Source organism: Lynx rufus, unplaced genomic scaffold (genome assembly GCF_022079265.1).
Source record: "Lynx rufus isolate CCGP_SWC_20201006 ecotype Redwood Valley unplaced genomic scaffold, mLynRuf1.p SCAF_14, whole genome shotgun sequence".
Lineage (NCBI taxonomy): Eukaryota > Metazoa > Chordata > Mammalia > Carnivora > Felidae > Lynx > Lynx rufus.
In genome coordinates this window covers 33,405,802-33,430,181 of record NW_025814828.1, presented here as the reverse complement: position 1 = coordinate 33,430,181, position 24,380 = coordinate 33,405,802, and the positions used below count along the sequence as shown (strand labels likewise).

The window sequence follows — 24,380 nt, the reverse complement described above, 5'->3', positions numbered from 1 at the left end:
TTTATTTTATTTTACTTTACTTTACTTTACTTTACTTTACTTTACTTTACTTTACTTTACTTTACTTTATTTTATTTTATTTTATTTTATTTTATTTTATTTTATTTTATTTTATTTTATTTTATTTTTATGAAAGATCACACCTGTTGACAGCCAAGCAGTTCTGTGAGCCTGCTTCCTGACAGGACAGTTCTGGGAGTTCAAAGACCTTTCCTCATTCTGTAATATTTCTGTCTTCTCCGTCATGCCGGGGATATTTCTGCATATAGAATTCATTAAGAACATTGTGGGTCTTCTGTGAATCTTCTTGGAATTCACTTCATGAGACAAAACCATAGCCACAGATTTTATAGATATAAACTCTCTTCTGCTGTTTGGTTGAAAGGATCTATGAGACACATTCTCATTCTCTTTCAGGGACCTATTGTATGATTGAAGATACTGAGGCACCACCTTGATTTAACAAAGGATTTGACAGTCATATCTTTGGCTTTGTCTTTAGCCTCTGTTTTCCTGGCAATGCCCTGGATTTGATCTTTGTTCATAAGCCATCCAAATGTCCTTTTCACTTTATTGCGGCTGCATTGTAGCCCCTTTGGCAAATCATTTGGTAGCACTAAATCGTCTGGCTCCCACAAATAAATACCCTCTGGCTTCCAATGGTACAAAATACCTTTGTCTAAACATCCAGATCTCTCCAGCATTGTCACATTTCAAATTTATGTACCGAAGCTGTACCGAGTAGGATAAAACCATTCCAGACACATAAGCATAAGAACACATGATTTATGTGTCATAAGAAACTTAAGGGGATTTTTCTCTACCAATTCTGAGTCATATACTAGGTATACAAGGCATATTAGACATGGTTCTCACAGCTGAGCTCTTTAGAGATATAATCTGTCTCCACAGAGTATTTTTTAAGTTTATTTCTTTACTTATTTTAAGTAACCTCTACACCCAATGTGGGGCTCGAATCCAAGACCCCAAGATCAGGAGTTGCATGCTCTTCCAACTGAGCCAACCAGGCGCCCCTCCATAGAATATTAAGTCGAGACCTATGCTGCCTAATGTGGTCACTACCAGCCACATGTGGCTATTTGAATTTAAAAGCACTCTGTTCCCCAGTTGTACTAGCCATATATTTCAAGTGGTTAATGACCACATATGGCTAGTGGCTACCCTATCAGACAGCAGAGATATAAAACATTTCCATCATTGCAGAAGGTTTCCTTCAACATCAAAATCTAGGGGAAAAACAATACGATCTAATAAAGATAAGCATTTATCTCTGGTTTAAATGTATTTATCTCTCTTCTTCCATACTAAAGGAGATACTGCATGCTTCAGTAAACATTCTGATATGCTTTATAGTAAAGAATGCCATAAAACTGTGGTTCTTCATATCTTTTGGATCATGGACCCTTACTAAAAGCTGAAAGTTAGCAACTTTTCCCCCAGGAATGTGTGTATTCATGTACCAAAAGGCATGTCTGATTACAGAGGGTTCATGGACTACCCCCCACAAAGCCCTTCCATTGATTCTCTAGAAGGCCAGGGACTTGGATTAAGGATCTCTACTGTAAAGTGAATTTTATTTTGCTACTGACTTTCAGTATAAAATTGATGATGCAGTTTGCTATTTAATATGATGACTTCTGATAATAGTAAGAGTATATTTAGAATAATGATGATGGGGAAAAACAAAAATTTCCTACAGACATTAAGAATGCAGAGCTGTCTTCAAAATAACTGAAACATAAACCCAACCCTTTGAACTAAAAATTAAAAATATAACATAGAACCAGCAAATCTGTCAATTTGGATCATGTATCACAATCAATAAAGAAGTATATAGTTTTAGCAAATTGGCTATATTTTTATTAGTCTCAAATGCTCCCCCCCCCACAACCACGAGAAAACTTTTAGGGTGGTAGAAGGAACATTCTACTAGCCTTCTAAAATCTAAATCCCTGGAACCTCTGGGTGGCTCAGTTCATTGTCCGACTCCTGATTTCGGCTCAGGTTGTGATCTCCTGGGTTCATGAGATTGAGCCCCACATGGGGCTCTGAGCTGACAGTGCGGGGCCTGCTTGGGTTTTTCTCTCTCCCTCTCTTTCTGTCTCTCCCCTACTCACACAAGAGTACGAGCATGCTCTCTCAAAATAAATAAATAAAAATAAATAAAATCTAAAGTCCTGTTGTAACTCTAATACACATAACAGATATGTCTTAAGGGTGATTTGGTGCCTCAGTAATACATGGGACATTCAGAATGATAGCATGGGATTCAGTAGACCAGGAAGACCCTTATTTGAACTGTGAGGGAGAAAAGTGGCTATTTCTTTGGAAATCTGTTGAATTAGATGAAGTTTCTGCAAGGAGAGCAGAATTATAAATGGAATTGGCTCCAGGTATGGCTGAGGGACAGAATCCTTCATGGCACCGAGTTTCTGATTTCTGAGCCAATGTAGAATTTGTATTTGTGTGGAAGAAGCCCTGAAGCATTCTTTCCAAAGAGTGGTAATCTGAACCATATGAGGACTGATTAATGGTTGTCATAATAAAACCTCAGTTAACCAGAATTCTAAAGGAATAGACTTTCCTAAAGAACGAAGAATGTGTTAGAGAGCCTCCTTCTCTCCTCCCCACCCTCTGTCTGTTTCTTCCTTCCTTTCTTTTCATTGTAACCCTATGGAACATCCCCAATATGTATGAATCTCTTCTGCTTATTAAACTCTAGAAGTAAAAGCCGCTGAACAACATGTTCATCTTTGGTCCGTCCTATCGTATTGTTCAGTATGTTCATTTTGTAGACTGGTCATTATTTTTTATAGAAATTGATGTATGCATTTAGGCTGAATATAAACTGGACACTTTTGGAGAGGGATGTCTAATATCCATTTATTTTCTTTCCACTTCTTTTATCCCCTATCGGTAATAGGCAGTAAATTTTCCCTTCAGTTTGGATGCACTCAGCTGCGAGTACTAAACAATGCTACTCATAGAACCTTAAATTGAAAGGACGTTTATTACTGACCTAACAGGAAGTATGGAGGGAAGATGTCTAAGTTGATTTAGTAGCCCAATAAGGTCATTACAGACCCCAGATTCTTGTTATCCTTCCACTCTTTCATCCTCAGCTGAAAATCTTTAGGAGTCGCCACATCTTACCTCATGGTTGCAAAATGGCTGCCACAGCTTTAGGCAGTCATCCTTACACAATAGCTTCCAAAACAGGAGGAGAGAAAAGAGGGCAAAAGAGTTTTCTACTTGTGCGGTTCTCTCTTTTATCAAGGAGAAAATCTTTCCCATATGCCCCATCCCCCCAAATCAGACTTCTTTTTACTTGCCATTGGCCAATACTGGGTTTCTTGCCTACCCTTGGAACGGTCGTTGGCAAAGGGGAATTCCTGACTTACAGCCATTATAGTTCATCTCCTGGGGACGGGCACACTGCTGCTGAACACAACCTGGGGGTCTTTTAGCAAGAAGAAAGAGGAGAATGGCTGACAGGCTGACAGTCAGCAGCCTTTGGCGAACACAGATCCTTCTTGCTTTTGCGGGGCTCCCTCTTCCCTGGCGTACTTGTAATTGCAGTATGCAAAATCCACTTGCTGTTTGCCGCCTGTCAGTGCTAGGGAGACAGATAATGGTGGGTTGGGATCTAGGCGGAGGGGGATGGACCAATGTAAGTGAGCTGCTAATCAAGATGCTAATAAAGGTAACCTCTGCCAGGATTCTGAATTGAGATAATCTGAAATGTCTGCCTTGCAGTCTCTAATTTAAGTAAAAGCAGTAGTGAGAATGCTTGACTTTGGGTTTGAGCCGGCCATCCAAAGAAACAAATGAAGAAAAGAAAATGGTTGCTTTACCCCTGCCAGGGAGAGCGCTGTGTTCAGGGTGGTCATGTGAACCATCTCTGTCTCCTTTCAGCTCATTATCAAGGTTTTCTCTTTTCTTTTTCCTGAGGCACATGTCTAGACGTGGAATGGCTGATTTGAAGGGTTAGTTTCAAACGCAGTGCAAAGCTTCTCTTCACCCTAGTGGTACCAGTTGTACTCCACCAGCGGAACTTGAGAGTTCCCAGTGTGCCTGGGTGGCTCGGTAGGTTGATGGGTTCGAACCCCGTGTCAGGCTCTGTGCAGACAGCTCAGGGCCTGGAGCCTGCTTCAGATTCTATGTCTTCCTCTCTCTCTGCCCCTCCTCCACTCACACTCTGTCTCTCTGTCTCTCTTTCTCTCAAAAATAAATATTTAAAAAAAAGAACTTGAGACTTCCCGTATCAACACATTCTTGCCAGTTAAATTTGTGCCAATCTGATGGTGTGAATTGGTATCTTGATATATATTGTCCTGATCACTAGTGAGGTTCAGGAGTCTTTCCTAGTAACATTTTGTCCCATTTGCTTTAAATTCAGGAGTACTTGTTCATATTTGTCATTTCTTTCCATTGGACTGTTTTCTTCATATATCCTGGATAGTAATTCTGTATTATATGCATTGCAAATATTTTCTCCAAGTCTGGGACTTGTCTTTAAACTTTGTTCATGTGTCTCTTATTACACCAAATTTTTACATTTTATTTTATTTTATTTTATTTTATTTTATTTTATTTTATTTTATTTTATTTTATTTTATTTTTTAAGCTTATTTATTTTTGAGAGAGAGAGAGCGAGAGAGAGAGAGCGCACAAGCAGGGGAAAGGCGGAGAGAGAGAGAGGGAGATACAGAATCTGAAGCAGCCTCCAGGCTCTGAACTGTCAGCACAGAACCCGGAATGGGGCTCAAACCCATGAACCATGAGATAATGACCTAAGCCGAAGTCGTACACTTAACCGACTGAGCCACCCAGACATCCCCAGAATTTTTACATTTTAGTGTGGTGAAGCGTAGCAGGATTTTCCTTTATAGGTTATTGTTTGTAAGTTTTGTTTAATAGTCTTTCCTTACCTCATGATCATGCAGATATTCAGCATTTTTTTCTCCCATTTTTGGCTTTCAAATTTAGGCCTATAACCTCGCTGGAAATGTTTTTTTGGTGTGGTGCAAGATGGGACTCATTTTTTTCTTCATATGCATATCCATTTAATCCTAGCATATTTATTGACCTTTTCCCCCACTGATTAGTCCTCCTACCTTATCATATTCCAAATTTGACCTACATGGGTCAGTATTATATGTATATGTGTGTGTATATTCAGTTTTATGCTTCATTCTGTATATAGTTTGCAGTGTTTGCTTTTTTCCTTGGCTGTATTTCATACACATTTCCCTATTGCAAACTTGATTAGTGGGTATATAATAGCTTGTTGATAGAGGATAACTTGGTTGCTCATTCCCCTATTGTCACATGTTTAATTTTCCCTCTAATAAACAATATGTGGCGAATGTGTCTTAAAATGCTGATCTACTGGCAAAATGGGACTGTGCACCCCAGGGTCACCTGCCTCTCCAGTAGGTCTCAACCTCTTCCCTTCTCTATGGAGTGTCCTCCCCCACCATGCACTTACATATCTCAAGTTATTTGTCAATGAGCAAGTGTTGTGGTGGTCATGGATTGCCCTGACCAGATCTTCCTTCAAGGAAGGGCCAGTGGTCTCAGCTGGAGGCAATGCTGGCCTTGGTCAGCCATTAGCTTTCAACCCCTTCAGAGACTGCCTCAGCTGTTGGGAGTGCTTTGCCCGTGGTCATGTCCTTCCAACGTGGGCCATATCCTATGGCTGATGGAGGCAGGAATATAAAGGCTCAGCCATTTATACCCAACCTGAGAGGGTGTCCTTGGGCTGACATCAAAGCTCGACTTGTCCCTCTGTCCAAACCTGTTTCCTTCTTAGTCCCTTCACAGGGGTTGATCCCTAATAGACCTCCTGTGCACTATACGCCATCTCACAAGCCACTTCCCAGAGAACCCAACCTGTGACAGTTGCCTTCTTTGCTTTGAACCAGGAATATAAGTCCACAGCCTCTTACTGCCCAGGTAGATGATATGGAGACCAGGCTAACTTGGGGGAAGAAGAAGTGCTCTTAATATGAAATAGATCTCTTGACACTTAATATGAGCTATGCCATGTGGACCTGAAGAATCCAGCAATTCTTTGAGGAATCCAGTTCAACTCTGAATGTGGAGAGAAATGGGGGCAGGGTGGGAGGAGAGGGACAGCAGATTCTTAAACATTTCTAATATATTCAAAATGTATTTTGGAAGCTAAGCTTCTCTGAATTCTATGCATAATAAAGTTTATTTTCCATTGTGAAAGTAATACATGTTTATAGTAGAAAATTTAGACAGGAAAGAAGAAAAACATCCAATTAGCATAAGGTCTTCTAAGCATTGTTTATTTTGAATTTGGTTGTTTTACATTGGTATAAATCACACCATTTGTATAACTTTGCCATAGCACATTGTTTACTTAATGTTATAACCTTTTCCCATGCTGTTGTATCTTTTTATAAACATTATTTTCAATGGACCCATTATAGTATAATCCAATGAATATGCTATGGTTTATTTAACCATGATATTGACTATTTGGTCTGTTTATAGTCTTCTGCTATTATAAGTGACGTTGCAAAGAAATCTTTGTGTGCAAATTTTTTTTCCTATATTTAATATTATTTCCTTGGGATAGATTCCCAGAAGTGGGATGACTCGATAAAGGGGTTTGAACATAGGCTTTTGATTCAGGTAGCTAGATTGCTTTCCTGAAGGGCAATACTGGTCTTCACGTTCACTTTTTGCTATTGAGTGAGGAATAGTTTACGTAACTTTGTACCTGTTTGAGTGGCCAGAAACCTGGAGCAAAGAGAGACACAGAACTGGGCTTCCCTAGGTGGGGAGTAGGGGCTTTTTTCAAATGGACATGGTCCAGCCTTCATCACCTTCCCACTTTCAATTTCCATGCTCTCTCTCATCCAGAATATAACTAGAGCAGGGACCATGACTCATTCACTTATCCTGTGTGGGGATTTGAAAAGCCTCATGATAGAGAGTGTGCTTGCCCTTGCCCTTGTCCCTCTAGGTAAATGTGTGACCATGATGGTGCTAACTCCATGGTCAGTGATCAGACCAGGAAGTCTAAAGGGAAAGGTATGTAAATTTAAGATTAAGGTTTTGAAGTTTGGGCCCTGATACCAATTTAAAGATTAAGATTGTACCACTTACTGGAATTCAGTATTGGATATTCTAAAAATGATTTGGTTCCAACTGCTAAATGAGTTTAAATTTTAAAATTGAATACAGACTTTCCCTCTAAGGCTGTGGTTTTCAAGGGTAGCAAGACTCATCAAGAAACTTTACTTTAGTGATGCCTGGGTGAGAGGCTCCAAATAAACATCCAGATTGTTGACTTCGGCCCTCTTTTCCTACAAAAATATCAAAGTAGCTTTGCATTTCTTTTGTCATTAAGATTAGACATTTGATTTGCCTCCTTATCCTCCACCCAAATTCATTTACAAGATGGACTGATTTTCAGGTACCACAAACACTCGGTTCTCCTGGGTTTTCTTTGACTGCCGGAGAAACCGTAGGCCATGTCTGAGTCACACACATTTTACTGCGTCTCCCCTGGCATGAGATTCATATACATTGGCGTCTTCTCAGAGTGAAGTTGACTTTCTGTCCTGAGTCCAGAATTCCAGTTGGCTTGTGGTGATTCCAAAGCAGACGGAGGTTCGTTTTGATTGGCTCTGGCAATCTCAGCCCAGCCAGGTTCACTCTGAGAGGTGCCCCTGTCCCTTCGTGAATGGCCACCGAAGCTTTCACTCTTGGCTCTGCGTTCTAATAAGCCCCTCTTGCATGACTGTTGCCAAAGCAGTGCTTCAAAATATTCGTCCATATCATGTGGCTCTCCTTGCTGCAGTTTCTGTTCTTTTTTATTGTAGGATCTGGAGACTCACCGCTAGAAGACGATGAAGTCGGGTATTCACACGCTAGATATAAAGGTGAATGCTTTGCTTTTGTGCTAATGGGGACCTGCTGATGCCAGGAAAACTTTCCTTTTTGCCCTGCAGAGCAGACTATAATAAAGTGACCAGACAATGCATTAAAGTTCAAATGACCTGTCGGGGAAAAAAAATGTATTTAAAAATTAATAAGCATATGCTCCCATTTAAAAACAAAATGAAGAGAAACAAAAGAAAGAAAAAGCATTTGGAATTCTCTGAAGTGCTGTCCTTCAGCACCGCGGTGGTCATTTTATTCTCGTAAATTTCTTTACTGTCCTTACTTCTGCAAAGCCAAGCTCTAGCTGATGAACGTGAAAATCAAGCCGTGAATTCTGCCTGATTCGTACATTACAGCCAGAATGGTCCAGAGTAAACCACCTAAGGTTGAATCTGGACCCCGTGCTGCTAATGTACTGAGATGAATGGGGAATGGGAAAACTTGATTTTCATAAGCTCATTTCACTGTGCTCTTTCTGAGTCCAGCTTGGCTCCCGAAATGATAAGTAGAGTGTGTTGCCAGATGAAACTTTATTCTAATGATAAAGAACTCCATCTACACATTTCCAGCAATCCACCCCCCACCAGGTATAAAAAGCCTAATCAAGAAACTTCAGAGCAGGCTCAGGTAAGTATGTCCACAAATATTTCTACTGGTGAGTCATTTCTCTGAAGCTTAGGGAGCCCTGGGAAAAGGGAAGGTACATTTAGGTGATTTCTCTCTGAAGCTGCTTCCTTTTTCAGTGGAGGGATGATGTGAAGAAAAATTGGTTAATAAAGTTCTGTTGCGGAACTTTTGCCCAAGAAATGTGCCCACAGGCTGGCAAGAGGACACTGCCCTGCTCTGTCGCGATATGTCCAAGTTGTAAGAGAATCAGGGTAGTACCGGCCAGTCCTTCGGTTGTTTTTCACATGAGTGAACAGTCTAATATAATGACCAGTGTCTGTCCAGTTGTGTTTCCCACCACATTCCACGTTTTCTTATGATTTGTGAATGCAGATACTCATTCCTATGCACAGCTCATATATGAATTGCCTCAGGAACTAACCAATCAAACAAAGGACAAACTTGTTAATTAGGTGTTTGGGGTAAGGAGATATTCCAATTCCTAACACTTCTTAATTAACTGAGGGTTTAAAAAAATGTTTTTTCCTTGAGTCCCTTCTTGAAAAATCTTCCTAAAACACATATGTGCACATGTGATCCTTCCCTTGTGCAGTAGAGTTGCCCAGTGCCCTCAGCTCATCGTTCCCAGTGTTCATCCTCCCCTCATGGCACTGCAATTGTGCAAGGTAGACCAGATGGCTAAAATATGTGCCAATATATTTAGATGGCTAAAATATGAGTGTTTAAGAATAAATATGTCTTAGGAAATTGTTTTTATTGGCAGGTTTATTTTAGTAATTTCTACTCCCAACTTGGGACTCAAACTCACAACCCCGAGATCAAGAGTCACATGCTCTTCTGACTGAGCCAGGCCGGGCACCCCAGTTTTTGTTTTTTTTTTCAAGTCATAACACTTTAGAGGCAAACCATTATTAACCAGGCCCCTGCACAGTGTCCGGCACAGAGTATATACTCAATAAGTGCTTTGAGTTAAAGTAAAAGAAGGAAGAAAGGAAAATGTAAACGACATTTATTGGGTTCCCAGAATGTGGCAAGCGTTGCTTTTGATTCTCTTGCTTGGAATGCCATCGCGCAGTCACATGAATGGAGGGAAGGGGGAGGGCATGTTGAGATAATCTTGTTATTCCTTATTCATAGATGAAGGAACCACAGATTAGAGAGGGCAGGTGAGTTGCCCAGAGTCCTTCAGCTAGCCAACATTGCATTCAGGTGTGAAATCCAGATGTTTGAAGCTCTGTGTCCAGAGATTGGCTTCTCACTCATCTGCTCTAAGACATTGTCTATCCTAGAAACTCCAGGTAACTGGGAGGCTTACCGCTTTGGCCAAGGGGGGACTGAAAAAGCTTTCCTGAATAACTGATTTAGAGTTCTCCCTAAATAAACCCCGTCTTAATTGAAGCAGCGTAAGGGCTTTGTTTCACTAAACCTCTGTGTTAAACATCTTGCTAGTTCACTCTAACTCCTAGTGCTTTTGTGCACTTCAAGTTCAAGTCAGTCGCTAACATTTTAATTATGATTATGGCAGAGCTGTGAAACTGTCACAGTATCTTCCTTAGAAGATTTCTTGGAAAATGACCCAAAAACATTCCTTCTGCGAATAAATGAAAACAAGATTTTTTTCCCCACATGTTGACAACAGCGCAGCTTTTGATGTGTAGCCAGCACTTCTAGGAGGATTTGAGGACTCAGAACAGGGGACAGAAAGGAATCGCATTGAAAATATTGTATTGAAATATGTGAATTTGTGATGTATGTATACCCTGGTCATCCTCTACCGTACCTGCCAGCCTTAAATACTTGTCCTGGGTACATTTGTGGCAAAGCCGACCGTAACATGCGTGCTAAAGGGAAGGTATGCTGCTTTCACATTAGCTTCCTCAAAAATCGTGTCCCTCCTGAAAAAGAAGTCCAGAAGCTGGAAGGTGTGTGTTCAACAATTTGAGTGAAAAACAAGTTAAGAATTGGACACTCTTCCCATTTTTACATCAGTGGGGTTGTGATCGGGAGCCAGAATGCACAAAGGCTTTGCCTTCAGCTGGAAGGGTTAGGAGAGACCACTCAGCAGGCAGAAGAAGGAGTAAGGAGGCGGGCATGGGCAGGGGATCGGAAAGGAGTAAGGCAGAGTTTGAAGCCTACAGCTTCAAAGCTAGATGGGACTTTGAAAATAATTTAATCCACTCCTGTGGCTTAGAGTTGAGGAATCTGATTCCCTGAAAAGTTTAGTGAATTGTCCAGGGTTGCTGGGAGAGGATGGAATTAGAATGTATGCCTGGGGCTCCTGTCCTTGCCTGGTATTACACCCCCCACACTTGACTAGTTCAGTACGTTTTCCTCCTCTCCCTCTGTGTCCTCCATATTCACTTCTCCCTCACCACCCTTCCCCCACCCCCAATGCGGGCTTCACTTTCTCTCCCTGGAGGCCAGTTCTCAGGCTTCCACAGTTTGGCGTGTGAGATGGCAGAAAATAAGGCAGGAAAGGGGCCCAGTCGGCAAGAGGAGGAGGCTGGAGATGGGGAGCGCAGAAGCAATGCAGTCTAGAAGGAGAACAGGACAGACAGGGAAACTAAAAGGAAACGAGGCAGTGAAGGAGTTGAGAAGGGGTGGGGAAGATGATAAAGAGGTAAAACAACAGGTCGTTTTTAAGATCTTTTTTAGTGACCATGGAAATCCTCTGACAAACTGTAAAAAGTGCTTCTTTGAGACAAAACAGCAAGAGCATTTGGGAATTTCCTTGTAGGTGATCTTTCCTATTGGAGTTGGAAAAGAAAGGCAGAGAGAGGGAAGGAGGGAGGGAGAGAGACAGATAGGCAGACCTCACGTCTAGTAGTCACAGAAGCCGGTAGGTTCCAAATCTCAGTTTTATTTGAGTGGTAGGCATCTATGTATGGATTTTTCCAGAGTTTATCTTAAGATCATTTGATCACAGAAGAAATATCAATACCTGTGATCGTGAAATCTCCTGGTTTCCTGGCTTTCCTGGAGCCATCACTGAAGAAAGGACCAAGGCATTTAAAATTGGTTCAAGAATTCTTTCATACCTAGAAGACAATAATGGAGACATGTATGCTGTTTTGTACTTTACTTCAGGGTCCAGATTATTCTTAGTTAAAAATGCTAGCACATGGGGCACCTGAGTAGCTCAGTTGGTTGAGCATCTGACTCTTGGTTTCGGTTCGGGTCATGATCTCATGGTTTCGTGAGTTTGAGCCCCACATTGGGCTCTGTGCTGACAGCATGGAGCCTGCTTGGGACTCTTTCCTTTCCCTGCCCCCCCCCCAAATAAATAAATAAACAAACAAAAACTTAACAAAATAAAAATGAAAAAAAATGTTCACACATACAATGTGTGTTAAGAGGAAACTTTGTTCAAGGAAGGTCCGTAGGCCTGATGTAAGCTCCTGGAGGCCTGTGTCCGTGCGTCCGCATGGTCGAACTTAATCAGCCTCAGGCCAAGCCTGCAGGACATGACTTTTACCCAGAAAGTCCGGGAAATACTTGCTTGACTCCTGACTGTAGGACCCACGTGGCAGCTGTCTGCAAAAACATTATATGATGAAAGTATTAGCCAAAGAAGTTCTGAAAGCACAAAAGAAAAAAAAAAACCCAAAACAGTCTGTGCACAAGCCCTGGACATGACTTGGTCTTCACGGCTGAGAAGCAGTCAGAAACACATCCTCAGAAAATTCCTTGGGAAGTCAGACAAGGTGTCCTCCTTGGCCACATGATGGCGCACGCACCCCACTCACGGACAGCCCAGGTGCAGAGGAGCCTGGCAGCTGTGGGGAGGGGGCTCCCCTCGGAGGCATTGGGAGCGAGGCAGGCTCCACTCGTGGTAGATTGTGAGGTGGGCACTGTGGGAACTTCCCCGCCAATGAGCCAGCCTTGCCCTAACAATTTTATGGCTTTCAGCAAGTACCTTCCAAAGGCACAGGGGAGAGGCTCAGATTTGTCAGCGTTCTCCTAGCTGTGCTCCGGGCAACTACTAGACAAAAATCAAAACACGCCAGAATTTTGCCATTTGGGAACTTTACCATTTGTGACACTTTCTTACCTGAATGGGGCCTAACCGGGGACGTCTGAAAAGGGGAGTTGCTTCCCTATGGGAAGCGATTGTTCTGTGACTTTAAGCCAAAATTATCTCCTGTGGTAAAACCTTGGAAATTGCAGCTTTGTTCACATGAGTTAAAATAGTATTATGAGTTTTTACAGAGAATATGCATGCAGATTTGGGGAAAAAAAACCTAACCAATTATGGACTTCCTTGCCACTATGTATGGATGGTTGGGGTTAGGGTTTACAATGATATCAAATGCCTTCAAAAGAAGAATTATGTTATCTCCTCAAGGGAAATGCCAACAAGAACAAGCATGTATTGAATATTTGCTATGTGCTAGGCACTGTGCTAGGTGTTTGATATGCATTATTTTTTTTTTATCCTTAAAAGAGCCCTGGGACAGAGGTATTGGTATTGACTCAGAGAGGTTCAGTAACTTGTCCAAGATCACACAGTTAGTAATGGAGGAACTCGGATGCATAGACAGATAAGTCTGACACCTAGTCCTGTGATCGTAACCTCCCCACCCAGAGACAACCTTAAACGACTCCTTAAGAGATTCCAAAATATAGAGTGCAGTCAGCCAGGGACTTTGAGAATGAGGAGACACATTTTCTAAAGATGTCATTTCCTATTTCTCCCCTCCTTTGTTTCTGCGACCTGCAGACACCCCATGGTGCTCCCCCATCAAGGTGAAGTATGGGGATGTGTACTGCAGGGCCCCTCAAGGAGGATACTACAAAACAGCCCTGGGAACCAGGTGCGACATTCGCTGCCGGAAGGGCTATGAGCTGCATGGTTCTTCCCAGCTCATCTGCCAGTCAAACAGGCGCTGGTCCGACAAGGTCATCTGCAAGCGTGAGTAGCTTGGCCCCGGTGGGGTGGGTTTTTGGGGCCCGTCAGCACCAAGGTTCTTTTGCTCTGAGATGAGATTAGAGCTTTTTTCTCTTTACCGAATGTTATGTGGTCTCTAATGAGAAAAACTGACCTTGTGAGCAGATGCCAGTGGGTTTGCGAGATTTGGTGGAAGGGAGAGAACACCTTTCAGACACCACAGTGTGATCAGCTGTTCAAGAAAGGGGGAGAGAACAGAGGTTTGCTCCGCAGACAGGTTTTGTTTCAATATGTGCTAGACCCTGAAAAGGTGTTGGGGATCTCGAAACAAATAAGACACATGCAGGCTCTGCCATCAAGGGTCTCACAGAATAGCATTGGAGAGCAGAGCAGGGGTGCAAATCGTACAGAACGTACCAGGTGCGAAGTCATGGACTTGTGTTCCTGGAGACAAGAAGTGTTCACCCAGAGGGCAGAGCTGACGGAGGCCGGCCCGGAAAAGTTACTGAAGAATGCTATTCCAGGAAAGGGACCGTGCCTCAGGGGAGAAAGAAGATGGGCAGAGCGTTTCAGGGGCTCACTTTTAGCTGGAGGAGAAGTCACATCACATTCAGGCAACTGCCAGAGGTACAGCATTGTTGAAGCACATTTCAGGTGCCATTGTTATTCAAAACAGCCACCATTAATTGAGCACCTGTTGTATGCTGGGCGTTTGACATATGTCCAGTTTTTGCATTGAGGCCAATGACATGGGTGCCAGTACCTTAACTTTATCATTGGGGAAACTGAGGTTCCGGGCTGCAGCCATATGACCCCGCCTATGCAGACCATGTGACAGGGTGACTGTATACATAGTGGACATTTTTGGTGCTTCGCCCGGATATCCTTGGGTCCTGTTTTCCCAATTCTGGGTGTCCATCCCCCAGCTTCTGACTTGCATGTTAGATCTTCTTCAGAGGAAGAGAGGAGACTGTGTTCCTTCCGAGGGCTGTTCTCTTTGTTCTGACAGGGAGGGCATCCCCAGTAGGCCTGGAGCTGCCCAGTACTGACTGGTAAAGGATTATGGGTGCCCAACTTCCTTGTGTGGAGACAGGACAAACCCCGGTGTCACTCTGCTCCAGATCTCCCCTGGGGGGGGGGGGCAGGCCAAGGCTGACTTTGCCTGAGATCCCATCTTGCCTGGCCTCCTTCCTTCCCCTGTCCTACCTTCTCCGCCCCTCGCTGGTCTCCCTTGGGAGAACTTTCTCACTAAATCACTTGCACACAAATCCATGCCTCAGGGTCTGCTTCTGAGGAACCCGACCTGAAACACTGGCTTAGCTAGGATGCCAATCCAAGCCAGTCTGATATGAAACTGTGTGCCCCTTCCTTGTAACAAGCAGCCACCCATGGTTTCTCTGGTTCTAGCCATGATCTTTTAAAAATTGTATTATGTTTATTTATCTTTGAGAGAGAGAGAGACAGAGACAGAGCCCAAGTGGGAGAGGGGCAGAGAGAAAGAGAGGGAGACGCAGAATCCGAAGCAGGCTCCAGGCTCCGAGCCATCAGCACAGAGCCAGACGCAGGGGTTGAACTCGTGAACCAAAGTTGGATGGATGCTTAACGCACTGAGCCACCCAGGCGCCCCTCTATCTGTGATCTTCTTTTTAATTTTTTTTAACATTTATTTATTTTTGAGAGACAGAGAGAGATAGAGTATGAGTGGGAGAGGAGCAGAGAGAGAGGGAGACACAGAATTTGAAGCAGGCTCTAGGCTCCGAGCTGTCAGCACAGAGCCCGATGCAGGACTTGAACTCACAGTGAGATCATGAACTGAGCTGAAGTCGGACACTTAACTGACTGACCCACTCTATCTGTGATCTTTAAATTGGCTTTGCACTCTGTGTTTTCAGAGTTTCTGGGCTCAAACTCTATGGACAAAAACTAAGAAATGCTGAGTGTCTGGTTTTCTCTTTTTCAGAAAAGCGGTGCCCCGTTCTGGCCATGCCAGCGAATGGAGGGTTTAAGTGCGTCGATGGTGCCTACTTTAACTCCCGGTGTGAGTACTACTGCTCACCAGGATACACGTTGAAAGGGGAGCGGACGGTCACGTGCATGGACAACAAGGCCTGGAGCGGCCGCCCAGCCTCCTGTGTCGGTAAGAAAATACCCATCTTCAAGGAGCGCATACTTTGGGTGGGTTCCTACAGTGGATTTTACAGGAAGCATTAGCACCCCGAATGTAAAGCATAAGTACCCAGCTTTGCTTCCAGAAGCTCTCTTCATCCCTAGTCCTGTGGCTTAGCCCAGACCTAACCTCAGGCTCTATCCTAGAGCCCACTTCACCGCCAGGGGCTTGCATCTAATGCCTCTCTTTCTTGGCTTGCTCCTGAGGCCGCGGCAGGCTGTCAGGGGTGCTGCTTCAGTCCAGGGATCTGCCCTAAAGCACTGAGCAGAGTGGTTGACGTTTGCAGGACAGTCCCACAGAGAACATCTGTGTGTCTTTGAGCTGACAGACGGAGTTCATTTGTTGTAGACTGCGATGGGATGGTCAGTCAGCAGGCACTCCCTTTGCTAAGCTGGGATTTGGAAATGTTACCTGACTCTGGGTTTGTTGAGCAATGGTTCTTAAGGTGTGCCCCTGGGAGCTACAGAAGCACTTGGGAATTCTTTAGAAAGGCAAACTCTTGGCATTGCCCCAGATCTGCTGAATCAGAGGCTCTGGGAGTGGGGCCCAGTGCTTTGCACTTTAAGGAGCCCCCGGGGCATTCTGAAGGGCTGAAAGAGAGCCCCTGATGTAAGGCAGTACTTCTCAAACTTTAAAGTGCATTGGAATCACCTGGAAACCTTGGTGAAAATGCAGATTCTAATTCAGCAGATCTGGGGTGGGGGTCTAGCAGTTGGCATTTTCTTACGCCCTCCAGGGGATTCTCATGCTCTGAAGTTTGAGAATCTGCCTTAAGAATATCAAACTTGGGGGGGGCGCCTGGGTGGCTCAGTCGGTTAAGTGTCTGACATTGGCTCAGGTCATGATCTCGTGGTTCACCCGTTCGAGCCCCACATCGGGCTCTGTGCTGACAGCTCGGAGTCTCGAGCCTGCTTCGGATTCTGTGGCTCCCTCTCTCTGTGCTCCTCCCTCTCTCGCACTGTCTCTCTCTCTCTCTCTCTCTCTCTCTCTCTCTCAAAAATTAATAAACATTAAAAAAAATCAAATATGGGAAGAACTTTAATACCTTTATGCCAGAAATAGTGCCCTTGGACCAGCAGTGTTAGCACCAGCAGGAAGCTTGTTAGAAATGTAGAATTTTGTGACCCATCCCACACCTGGCAGATGAAAATCCACACGTGAATAAGATCCCCAGGGGATTCCTGTGCCCTTTATTTTAAAAAAATTTTGTTTTCAACATTTATTTATTTTGGGGACAGAGAGAGACAGAGCATGAATGGGGGAAGGGCAGAGAGAGAGGGAGACACAGAATCGGAAACAGGCTCCAGGCTCTGAGCCATCAGCCCAGAGCCCGACGCGGGGCTCGAACCCATGGACCGCGAGATCGTGACCTGGCTGAAGTCGGACACTTAACCGACTGCGCCACCCAGGCGCCCCTCCTGTGCCCTTTAAATACCGAGGCAGACTGCTCTGGGACAGTGGTTTTTCAACTCTGGCTTCTATTTAAATCTGAATCACTGGGGCCCTGGTATTTTTCCAAAGCTCCCTCCAAGTGGTTGAGAACCACTCTCCCAGAGGATCATTTACTCATGAACCATTAGAGCTGCCAGGACCCACCCTTACAGAATATTCTAGTCCCTTCCCCTATTCTACAGATGAGGCCTGAGAGGTCACCTGACATAAACAAGGTTGTATAGAGCCAAGCCTGTGTCTCCAGGCTCTCAGGCCCAAAGTTCCTGGATCCAGAGATACCTCTGGCACTGACGTGCTAAAGCAACTGCCATAGGTGCTTGGCTCCTCCCTTGTTGGTATCTGCCCGTCCTCCGGAGAACTGGTCAGCTCAGTCTGCGAATGTGCCTTATGCCAAGGACTCGTTCCTGACTGTTCATTGTCTGGGGCATATACTTCAGGAGCAAGTCTGAAATTGGATGCTACCCTCTGGGGGCAGAAATATAACAGTAACAACTCTGGCCTCAGTCCCAGGGCTGTCTTCAGGACGGCACCTCTGTCCGTGGTCTTCCCTGGCAGCCATTCTCGCTCTTCAGTTCTGTGGGTACTGAGCTATAGCCGAGGGATCTTGCCCAAGATGTGATATGAACCCTTCTAGGTCAGAGTCACAGCCTGGACCATACCTTGTATCCATTTGCCGAGAGCAACAGGTCCAAATAAACCCAGATAACAGACTCAGATTGATTCTAGGCTTCTCTTTTTCTATGTTTTAGGTAGGAGTTCATATTGGTCAGTAATTGGGAAAACAGAAACCATGCTAGGTATTTCAAATGGAGGAGACTTTAACACAGGGAATTGGTTAAAAAATATAAAAAGAGCTGGAGGAGCAAATGGTGCCATGGTGTTGTCACCCAAAGTTCATAAGCCTGGCCTTATTGCTGACATTTCTGGAACTGACGCCATCGTCGATGAGGGTGAAATCAGGAGCCCACACTCCTGCCGATAGTTCAGGAGTCCAGGAAACCCTCCCTGAAGCTCCACCTTCTTCTTGCCTTCTGTTCTCTGACAGGTGCCTCCTGTTTGCAAACTTACCTGGCACCCAGCAGGCAAAAAGAGTCTGGGAGATAGAATTTGGAGACCTTCAGTCCAGGTGGTAAAAGGGAGATTACAGAAAAACTGAGTAGCAACGGGATATTTGGTTCAGCAACTTTTCTCCAAGGGTTTGGACTTCTCCCCCTGAGTCACAGTAGTTCTCGGTGAGAAAATGGCAGAGCAGTCCTGGTCAACCAATGTAGGTAGAGTGGTGCCGAGGACACACACCTCTTGAAGGACATGACCTAAGGCCAGGCGGTCGAGTCAGCAGGACCTCTCACAGGTGTTGTTTTCAGTATCTCCCCTGTGACTTGCTCTGTGCAAGCTAGCTCTTCAGAACAGCCACCCAAATTTTAAATCTCTCCTCCGTCATGTCGGAAAGGACGGAGGTGATGGGAGGAAAGGAGATGTTTGAAAATCTTTCTGCTAAGCAAGCATTGGCGATGAGTTCTCTAGGGATCACACTGTTCAGGTGTCCAGATCGTGTGCAACAATGGAAAGAAAATGCTGATTGTTCTCAAAAAGCAACAGGCATGGCTTAAGCTGGACCAGATGGGGCTGAAACCTTCCCAGAGGGAGAGAGAAAGGACTAAGAAATGAACCCCAGTTGCAGGGAATCTATCTTAGAGTTTTCCAGGGCAAGGTTCAGGCATACTGGGCGGGGAAGGGATATTGTGCATACAATGAGGTGGGAGAGGCGAAAAGGGGACCAGTGAGCCACAGTAGAGCATAGAGCTCCCAGGAAAAAGAGACAAACAGACAAAGCCAGCAGGCACTTCTTTCGTTAATTTTGGTGACAGAGAAGCTGGAGTTTGTCCCCAGTGACTTTTACTCCAGGGATGTCATGGACTCTGTTGGCTTTAAATGTATTAAATTAGCTTAATAACTTTGTTCATGTGTAGAGGGTCCTTGAGCATAGCTCAGAGCCTCAGCCTATTTTAGATGCTGACCCATGGTGGCTGAGTAGTTCCCAAATTTCCGCACAACTTCCAGCAGCGCGTCTTGGCTGGAGCTTTGCTGAGTGCTGAGAAAATGGTCCCAGCTCTCCTCCAGACCTGGAGGGAGGAGAGAACACTGGCCATGCTTTTGACTCTGAGGTGGTCAGTTCTGTGGTCTGGCTAATTTGAAAGTACCATGAGTTAAAATTAATTCTCTTAGGCAGACCGCACTCTGGCAGTGGACTCAAGTCCATGGTTATTTCCAAAACAGATATGGAGAGAAAGAAGTCAATGCAGGAGAAAAATCCTGCTGCAATTGCAGGAGGGTTAAACTAAAGAGCCACAACTTCCATTGATCTATATCTATATCTAGATACATAGATATATGAAAAAAAAAACCTTGGAATTAAACAACTATTGTTTTTAGGGGATTTTTTTTCTTTCTTTCCGTTTTTAGTTATTTTTGGTTACATTGGCATTTAGATAGAACAATGGACAGTTAAAATTACAAGCAAGCCCTCATCTAGATGCCAGATTTTGAGTTGATGTGTGACTTCTCCCTGAGACCAACGCTTTTCCCTGGGCAAAAAGAGGAAGAGATAAACATTAAAGAAAATTAAAAATCACTGATAATGAAGACCCAGCCGATACCTTTTGACATGCAGAGAGCCCCCATTTAGTTGTTTTAACAAAGGACAGTGTACAAACCAACTTGATTTTTGGAATTGCTCTCTGCTTCTTTTGTATTTCCCGCAGAGTAGAATAGATTGAGACTTAGCACACACGAAATTCTGGAATAAAATATCATCTCTGAGATTTCAGATACGCACATTGATGGATTGCTTTTGTGGCTTCTCAGCTCTCTGACAGCTGGGCTTACCCACTGACCCACAGGGACATTCGATGCACTGCCCTGCCTTACTTCCAGAGATTCAGTTGAAGATACACACATTATGGGGCTAAGAATAAATGTGTCGGTGCATCGTTATCAGTGATCTTAAATTATGCTACATTTTTCCTGGGTTGACAAGCACACATCCTTTGGCAAACCTTCAGGAAGCTAGTTTAGCTTTGAAACGACTCGTTGGATTGAGATACTGATCCACATTTTACCTGGCCTCAACAGGTAAACTCGTAGTGACCTTGTATAATATAAACATATCACCAATGAATTTTCAGTTGGGCATCTTTCTGGTGAAGATGGTGACTTTTTTGTAAATTAAAAAAAAAATTTTAATGTTTGTTTATTTTTGAGAGAGAGAGAGAGAGAGTGAGCGAACAGGGGAGGAGCAGAGAGAGAGGGAGACACAGAATCTGAAGCAGACTCCCCGGGCTCTGAGCTGTCAGCACAGAGCCCGATGCAGAGCTCGAACCCAAGAGCTGTGAGATCATGACCTGAGCCGAAGTCGGACGCCCAACCAACTGAGCCACCCAAGTGCCCTGAAGATGGTGACTTTTAATTGTGGAATTCACTGCCTCCATTTCTTGCCTCTTGCGTCCACTGGGGAAAATTTTCTGATACTTTATATGATAGCAGAAAAACAGAACCACCTCTGAGACACATCCACAAGGATTATATTATACTAAAGCTGGGGGAAGCAAACAGTTGGGCAAGTTTACAGAGTCCAGGTTTGTTCTGCCTTTTGGAATTACTCTTTTCCTGTGCCCCATGTAGTGGCCACTTCCTTCCTCTGTCACCAGCCTCAAACTGTTTTATATTTGTATCAGTAATCTATTCCTGCACAACGGACAACCCAAAATTCAGTGGCTTCAAACGACCATGTTATTGCTTCTGGTTGTTTGGGTTGGGGATTTGGGCAGGACTCAGTGGAGACAGCTCATCTCTGTTTGACATTGTAATAGCTGAGGTGACTGGGGACAAAGGATCCAAGATGGCTTCACTCACGTGTTTGGAACCTCAGTTGGCTGTGCTGGCTGGGGTTTGGCTGAGTGTGTCTGTCTGTCTCTCTCTCTTCATAATTTCTTGTCCTCTCCACATGGCCTCTCCAGTCAGATAATTAGACCCTTAGATGGCAGCTGGTTCCCAAGATAGCAAAAGTAGAAGGTGCCAGACTCTGTTAAGGGCCCAGACTTGGGACTGGCATAGATTTACTTCCCTTACATTCTCTTAGTCAAAGTGAGTCACAAGGCTGGTGTAGATTCAGAGGGAGGGGAAATAGACTCTACCTCTTGGTAGGAGGTGCTGAATATATATAAGGGGATTATGAGTAGCCATCTTTGCCAGAAATTCACCACAATATTCTTTGTTTGAAAAAAAAGTGCTTAGAAATCATTAATTAAATACATCTTGGAAGATGCCATACAAGATGAAGAAGTTTGAAAAAAAACAGGTGTGATTGCTTATGTACCTGTTCGGCCACTATTAACAAAGCTAAAATCATAATGCTTTATTTATTTTTTTTTTTTAATTTTTTTTTCAACGTTTATTTATTTTTGGGACAGAGAGAGACAGAGCATGAACGGGGGAGGGGCAGAGAGAGAGGGAGACGCAGAATCGGAAACAGGCTCCAGGCTCTGAGCCATCAGCCCAGAGCCCGACGCGGGGCTCGAACTCACGGACCGCGAGATCGTGACCTGGCTGAAGTCGGACGCTTAACCGACTGCGCCACCCAGGCGCCCCAAAATCATAATGCTTTAAATGAGATACAGGTTCTATTCTCCTATAAACGTTTATGCTTAAGCAGCCTTGGGCAGTATCTGAGGCCCAACTCCTCCTCACTTGTTCTTCGGTCTAAGATGGCTGCTATAGCTCCCCCACCATATATCCACATTCAAACCAGGGTAGAGGAGGGAGGAAAAAGGGAAAGGTGCGCTCTTCCCACCCTTTTTAAAAGCACAACCCAGAAGTTGCACAGGTCACTTTTCCTCACAGCCCATTGGTGGAGCCCATCACATGACCACGCCTAACTTCAAAGGAGGCTGGGAAATGTAGTCTTTCTTCTTGAAGGCCAAAGGCCCAGGCAGACTCCTTTGACTACAAAAAAGGGGATCAGAGAGTAGGTAACTAACCAGTCCCAGCCACACTGTACAGAGTGAGAGGAAGTTGGTGTGAAAGATCAGGGGATAAAAGAGGTGAGAGAAGTGGGGCGCCTCGGTGCTTCAGTCTGTTAAGCGCCTGACTCTTGATTTTGGCACAGGTCACCATCTCACAGTTCCTGGGATGGAGCCCCACATGGGGCTCTGCACTGACAGCGACATCTCAGAGCCTGCTTGGGATTCTCTATCTCTCCCCCTCTTGCTGTCCCCCCCAATAAATAAATAAATAAATAAACTTCATGGTGGGAGAAGCAGCAGGTAGAGAGCCAATTTGTATGTAGGAAGTCGGGAAAGGGACAGTGAAGAGTCTGTTTCTGTGAGGAGCCGTGGCAACCTTTTACTTGGGTTAAGACTATCATCTTGCCTTAGAATGAGGCAGAGAGAGGGGACTCCACCTCAGGTCCCGCAGTGTCTGATAAAGGTATTGCCATGCTCTGAAGCGCCTGTTAATCAATCATATGCCATCTTCAAACATGGCTATCCGGTGGGAAACACTATTTAAGGAAACATTTGAGGATGCAGTTACTTTATAGCCTCAGTTTAAAAGGGTTTTTTTTTTCCCTCTTGGAAAAAAGTGACCTGCTGGCCAGGACACTGTCCTTTTGAACCTCTTTCTTATTTCCACCACCTACCTGGTTAGATGTGTTAAGGATTCCCAAGCTTCCCCAATAAATAGTAGGTGATACAGTGAAATATATTTGTTTCTGATATTTTATATGCAGAGGGGCAGCTAGAGCCCTGAGAAGGGGAACAGTTGGTCAGATGTCTCCTGTGCATGGCCTGGGTTCTCCCAGAAGTTTTAGGGCTTCCACACAGTAACTGGCTCTGCGGTCATCCTGACTCAACAGGGAATTGCAATTATGTTTCTACAGTAACTGTGTTCATTCATGGAAATTTATGATCGCTTCTAGAAACCAATGAGGGCCATGGCTGTGTAATTACAGGCTTAGGTTTCTGGAACATCTGCTGAAAGGCAGGCTAGCTGGTCTCCTCAGCTGAATATGAGGGCAGCATGCTTGAGGGTGCAGCAGAATCTGCTCTTCAGGGATCGATGGCGAAGCTGTACCAGGCGACCCCAAAAGAATGTACGTGTTGGGAGGAAACTTACCGGGTCAGCAGCTGGCAGACACCCAGACGTGTTTGGCTTATTAAGATAATTAAAAAATATGTGATCATGTCTGAAAATCCCAGACCGTGGAGAAATTCCACAAGAGAGGAAATACTTCCTGGTATATAAATGGGGATGTTAACAACAATACTCAGTCTGGTGGGTGGCCGTGAGAAGTCAGTGACATAATGCATGGGGTGGGCAGGTAAGTTGGTTCCGTAAACATTCGCTGTTATTTTTAATGATTGATTTTTTTCTTGTTTCTAGTTTGGAAGAGCACTGCTTCTGAAAAACTAGGCCAGTTTCAGCTAATCACTGTTAGCCCGGACATAAGCTGGCTCTGGGAAGCTCTGAGAGCCTTCACCCAGATAATCTAATTTAGAGCACATTTGCTCACAATGGCGGTACGAATGGTTAAATACAGAAAACCCAGCGTGTCTTCCAGATGTTTACTTTCCATGACACAGAGGCTAAATGTATCTCTTCACTCTGACAATGTCACCCCAAGAAAATAAGGAAACACCGTACAATTTTGCATTGAAATCTATCTCCTTTTCTCAGCCCATCCTTTTTTGCTTTAAATTAACAAAAAATATATATACTTTTTTATTTATTAAAAAAAATTTTTTAATGTTTATTTTTGAGAGACAGAGAGAGAGCGAGCATGAGCAGGGGAGGGGCAGAGAGAGGGAGACACAGAATCCGAAGCAGGTTCCAGGCTCTGAGCCGTCAGCACAGAGCCCATTGTGGGGCTCAAACTCATGAACTGGGAGATCATGATCTGAGCTGAAGTTGGCCGCTCAGCCGACTGAGCCACCCAAGTGCCCCTAAAAAAAATACATACTTTCTAGGATGAGATTGCCAGCTAGATTTGACCAGCAGGGGGCAGGTACTGTATACTCATCTTTGTGATTCCCCCAAAGCTGTGAAATGTTCATCTCAATTATAAATGTATGTCTTCTATCATCTATCATAACAGAAGTTAAAAGGATTATTTTTAAAAACTTAGCAAATGAAAATAGGCACCTCAAATGCATTTAAAGCAGCTTCCATTTTATCAGAACATGTATATACTTTATCAATTTTAGGAAGCATATTTGTTTACATTTTAATATCCCTGAAATTGGGATG

General features: G+C 44.1%; 1 protein-coding gene across 1 annotated transcript in view; it reads left to right on the top strand.

Annotated features, from left to right (window-relative positions):
- Positions 1 to 7,025: 7,025 nt before the first annotated feature.
- SRPX (sushi repeat containing protein X-linked) overlaps positions 7,026 to 24,380 on the top strand; it is a 62,028-nt gene continuing 44,673 nt past the window's right edge. Inside the window, exons 1-4 of the mRNA XM_047075777.1 lie at positions 7,026 to 7,089; positions 7,884 to 7,943; positions 13,292 to 13,483; positions 15,420 to 15,596. Of these exons, the coding sequence (XP_046931733.1) occupies positions 7,026 to 7,089; positions 7,884 to 7,943; positions 13,292 to 13,483; positions 15,420 to 15,596 (493 nt within the window). The remainder of the gene's footprint in view (positions 7,090 to 7,883; positions 7,944 to 13,291; positions 13,484 to 15,419; positions 15,597 to 24,380) is intronic.